The sequence below is a fragment of the Halichoerus grypus genome, chromosome 11 (genome assembly GCF_964656455.1).
Source record: "Halichoerus grypus chromosome 11, mHalGry1.hap1.1, whole genome shotgun sequence".
NCBI classification, from domain to species: domain Eukaryota; kingdom Metazoa; phylum Chordata; class Mammalia; order Carnivora; family Phocidae; genus Halichoerus; species Halichoerus grypus.
The window spans coordinates 93,382,402-93,386,696 of NC_135722.1; the positions used below are offsets into that span (position 1 = coordinate 93,382,402).

General features: G+C 56.0%; 1 protein-coding gene across 1 annotated transcript; it reads left to right on the forward strand.

The window, feature by feature from the left end:
* The first annotated feature begins 258 nt into the window (after window positions 1–258).
* Window positions 259–4,045, forward strand: BSX (brain specific homeobox). The gene is made up of 3 exons (XM_036089521.2): window positions 259–520; window positions 2,560–2,756; window positions 3,806–4,045. The coding sequence occupies exons 1-3, from the start codon at window positions 259–261 to the stop codon at window positions 4,043–4,045; spliced, it is 699 nt and encodes a 232-aa protein (XP_035945414.1).
* Window positions 4,046–4,295: the final 250 nt, after the last annotated feature.

Sequence of the window (4,295 nt, forward strand, 5' to 3'; positions counted from 1 at the left end):
CCTCCCCTCCGCCGCTGGCAGCCTTGCCATTGGCTCTCCCAGCTCCCCTCTTGAAGCTGCCAATTCTACACATAGACCCAACCTACCCAGGAGCTTGTCTTCTCGCCTCTCCAGCGCCCGGGGTAGCCCAGGCCCAGAAGAGAGCCGCGGGGTTTCTGAGCCTCGGAGGGTGGTTGTTGGCACTCTACCAGGCTTGCTGAGACGCTGCCTGCGCACTTCGTCCCCGGCCCTCGCCCTGTGACAGACGCTTGGCTCAAGATGAATCTCAACTTCACCGCCCCTCTACACCCTGCGTCTTCTCAGAGGCCCACGTCCTTCTTCATTGAGGACATCCTGCTGCACAAGCCCAAGCCGCTAAGGGAGATGGCCCCTGACCACTTCGCCAGCTCTCTGGCCTCGCGGGTGCCTCTGCTAGACTATGGCTACCCCCTCATGCCCACACCCACCCTCCTGGCTCCTCATCCCCATCACCCTCTGCATAAGGGAGACCACCACCACCCTTATTTCCTCACCACCTCGGGTAAGTAACAGGGGCCTCAAGGTTTGGGGAGCGAGAGAGCAGGTCTTCCAGCGCAGACCCTAAGCCTGTGATAGAGCTGAGGAAAGGCCAGAGCTGGCTCGGCCTGGCTTGGCGGCTTCCTTCCCTAAGTGACAGTGGAACGTTGGGGATATGGCTGAGAACATGCAGAGCTCCCCTGAGGCATGCCAGCCCATGGGGATAAGTCTCGGTCACTCCGCACGCTTTATAAGAGGAAACATTCCTATCCAAGAGGTGGCTGGAGGTTTTGACAATATTCTTGGTGGATAGTGCTCCGTCTCCTTCCTCGTGGTCTTCCTGGTCACTTTGGTCCAGCTCTCAATCCTGATTCTCTGCCTCCCCTCGCTTTAGGGGAGACCCCTGACCACCCCACCCCATGGAGCAGAACTCCACTTTCCAGCTAATTAACTCCAAAGCCTCCAGCGGGTCCAGCTCTCTCCTCTCGGGTGCTGAGCATTCACGGATATACTGCAGGGGTTTAGAAGTGAATGAGGGTTTGAGATATTCTGAGGACTGAAGGTTTGACCTGGCCGGTATAGGGGAGAAAAGGGTAAGGAAAAAAAAAAGCGTGGGGGGCCAGGGGACGGACGCTGCTCCTCTTTAACCGTCTGCACTCCCACTGTCTAACTCACAATCTTGGGCTCAGCTGCCCTCTTCTGCCCTGGTTGCTGGTGACGCTGGAGCCCCACGCCAAAGTATTTTGATTTTCTATGAATGACAAAGACTGGGGGCCAACAAAGTGGTTGGGTCAGGGAGATGTAAGGAAATACCCAGATTTTTTTCTGCCGCTCTCTGCAAGGCCATATTCATGCTTTCTTCTTTGGCATTTTCATTCCAGTTGAAATATAATAATTCCTTGAGTCCAGACGCAGAGCGCAGGCGGGAAAACAACCCCATCTCGGCGAGGGCGGGGGAAACACCTGAGACAGTTTGTGAAATGTGTGCTCTGGAATCTAGGACAAAAGCTGAAAGTTTTTGTGAAGCGGTAAAACCCAGATTCTGAGGCATTGGGTTGGCAGGACAATTATAGAAGCTATGTTGAAGGCTGCATCTTGGTATTCGTCTTGGTATTGGCCTCACTCCCTGGCCCATGACAGCCTCTTCTGGGCTGCACCCATGTTCCCCACAAATAGCAGTGGCCAAAGCCTGTGATGCTGGAATTGCTTGTTTCCTCCCCCACCCCCACCCCCATTGGCAGAAATTGATGTCTGTGGCAGTTTACTTGGTGTGTCTCAGACACCATAATGCCTGCAGAGGTCAGGAAAGACAAGAGAAGTCTCTCCCTGACCTGGCGGGGGCGGGGGGGGGGGGGTGCGAAGGGCTTCAATCCTTCTGCTTAGGGTCGGAGAGAAAGAATGAGAAAAAGGATGAGGATCACATTAGAGATGGGGTCCCCAGCGGCCCCTGCAACTTATAAGGAACGTGCCAGGCGGGAATTGCCCCTCTGTTCTTGCTTCTGAGCTGCTCCTGATGAGAGAGTTTTGATCTGTTCCCTTTGGCGGCGGGCGGGAGAATGGAGGCAGCTCGGGAAAGAGGTGTTTTTTAGTGAGGTTGGGAAGCAAGGCCACATTCGTGCCTCTACTAGCCCCAGAACTACGCAGGGTGTCGTCAGGGGTATGGAAAAGGGTGGTGGCTGGGCAGAACAGCTACTGGACCAGCCGACGTTTGCAAGAAAACTTCGGGAGGCGCACCAGCGGACTGGCGGACGCTGCGAAGAGTCTTTCCAAGAAGATATTTTCTAAGGCCTCCGATTTAAAATTTTTCTTTTCCGTTTTACTTACTGTTTATTGTTTGTAGGTCTAGATGACCTGCCGGATAAAGATCTCCAAGCGCTATTCTTGGGATTTTATTTCCCCTGCCCTGCGGTTCCTGGGAGAAGGGCTGGAGAAGCGTTGGGGCGACCAGGGGACTAGCGGAGGCAAGAAGCGGAGGGAGGCGCTGGGGACCGGGGGTAGAGGCTGCGGCGGAGGTGGCTCCCGGGGCATCGCGCTCTACCCACTCGGTGGCTTTTCTCTCTGCAGGGGTGCCGGTGCCGGCGCTGTTCCCGCACCCCCAGCACACCGAGCTGCCGGGGAAGCACTGCCGCCGCCGCAAAGCTCGTACGGTTTTCTCGGACTCGCAGCTTTCCGGCCTGGAGAAGAGATTCGAGATCCAGCGCTACCTGTCCACGCCGGAGCGGGTGGAGCTAGCCACGGCCCTCAGCCTGTCCGAGACGCAGGTGGGCCTGAGAGGGGCAGTTCCTGATCTCCGCTGCTGCTCTTCCCTCCCCCCTTAACTCCTACCGCCTTTGCACCCAGTGCGGAGCTCTTGAGTGGGAGTGACCCCTCTCCCCTTTATTCTAGGCTTCTCCGATGCTCCTTAGTAAAAGTACCGACCCCTCCAACCTCAGGTCAGACTTACCGAAGCGTCCTCTCTCGAGGGAGCTCTGGACAGGGAGGAGAAACTCCTCGGATGATCCTGATGATCACTCCCAGTTTGAGAACGATCAGTTCTCTGCCGCCTCCCCCCCCCCCCCATCGGGGCTGTAACCCTGGTCCGACGTAAAATCAGAGACTAGACGGGTTCTTATCCTGAGCGAAGTCCACTCAGGAAAATTGTTTTTCTTATTATTTTAATCTCCCTCACAGACACAAGCCCTCAAATCCATCCTCCCCACTCCCCCACTGTAATGTAAGCGGCCTCCTTATTGCTCTGTCCTGAGAGGAAGAACTGTTTTCACCTTCCAGATCCTGTTCACCTGCAACCTTAAAACTCCTTCCTCCACTTTCTCTTTCTTACATTCTCTGTACCTGGGAGCCCCACTTGCTGTGAAATCGTTAGCCCCCCCGAGCGCCCCTGACTTTTCTCTCTAATGAGAACAAGCAAGATTGATTCTCATCTTCCTGTCCAGCAAGACCAGGTGTTTAGATGCCAAAATGGGGAGAACGTAAGTTAAACATAAAGGAGGCTAATGGACGTAGCACTTACTATTAGTGATTAAAATTAATAACAGTATTAGTATTAACTAAGCGCACCATTTTGACCTTTATCGTTATTTTGGACAATTACTTCCAGGAGTCTTAGGATGCTTGATTCTCATTCACCCTAACACGATAACTTGCAAGCAGTTCAGGTGTGATTTAACCCAAGGATGAGACTGTCACAGCTCTTGGATAATTCGTGAATGGGTTGCGGTCCATTTTCCTAACCCCCAGCAATCTTCGCAGATCTTAGTAACTATGGGTCTGAAGGAATGACGTGGTTGTATTTTTTTCCCCCTGAAATCAGGTGAAAACGTGGTTCCAGAACCGGCGGATGAAGCATAAAAAGCAGCTGAGGAAAAGTCAGGATGAGCCCAAAGCGCCAGATGGGCCCGAGAGCCCTGAGGGCAGCCCCCGCGGCCCAGAGGCCGCATCTGCCGAGGCTCGGCTGGGCCTGCCCGCCGGCCCCTTCGTGCTGACCGAGCCCGAGGACGAGGTGGACATTGGGGACGAGGGGGAGCTGGGCCCAGGGCCGCACGTGCTCTGAGCCGCATGGCTGGGGAGGTGGGGAGGACGCGGCCGGGCGGGGCGCGGTTCCCTCCGGGATCCGGAACGCACGGACTCGGGTCCGGGGGCGGGCCTCGGAAATCCGCTCCTGGAAGACAAACAAAACACACCTGTGAACCCTCGAACCCGCGCGGAGCCCCGCGGCTCGGCCCACGCCCTCCTCCCCCTCTCGCCCGCCGGGTCCCTGCCGGGCGAGCGTGCACCTGCGTTAGCTCATTCCCGCGCCGGTG

Bases quoted from the DNA above. Each gene is read 5' to 3' on its own strand.
- BSX (XM_036089521.2), top strand. From the start codon at position 259: ATGAATCTCAACTTCACCGCCCCTCTACACCCTGCGTCTTCTCAGAGG. The intron at 521-2,559 runs GTAAGTAACAGG...TTCTCTCTGCAG, and splicing joins TTATTTCCTCACCACCTCGG to GGGTGCCGGTGCCGGCGCTG. The intron at 2,757-3,805 runs GTGGGCCTGAGA...CCCTGAAATCAG, and splicing joins TCAGCCTGTCCGAGACGCAG to GTGAAAACGTGGTTCCAGAA.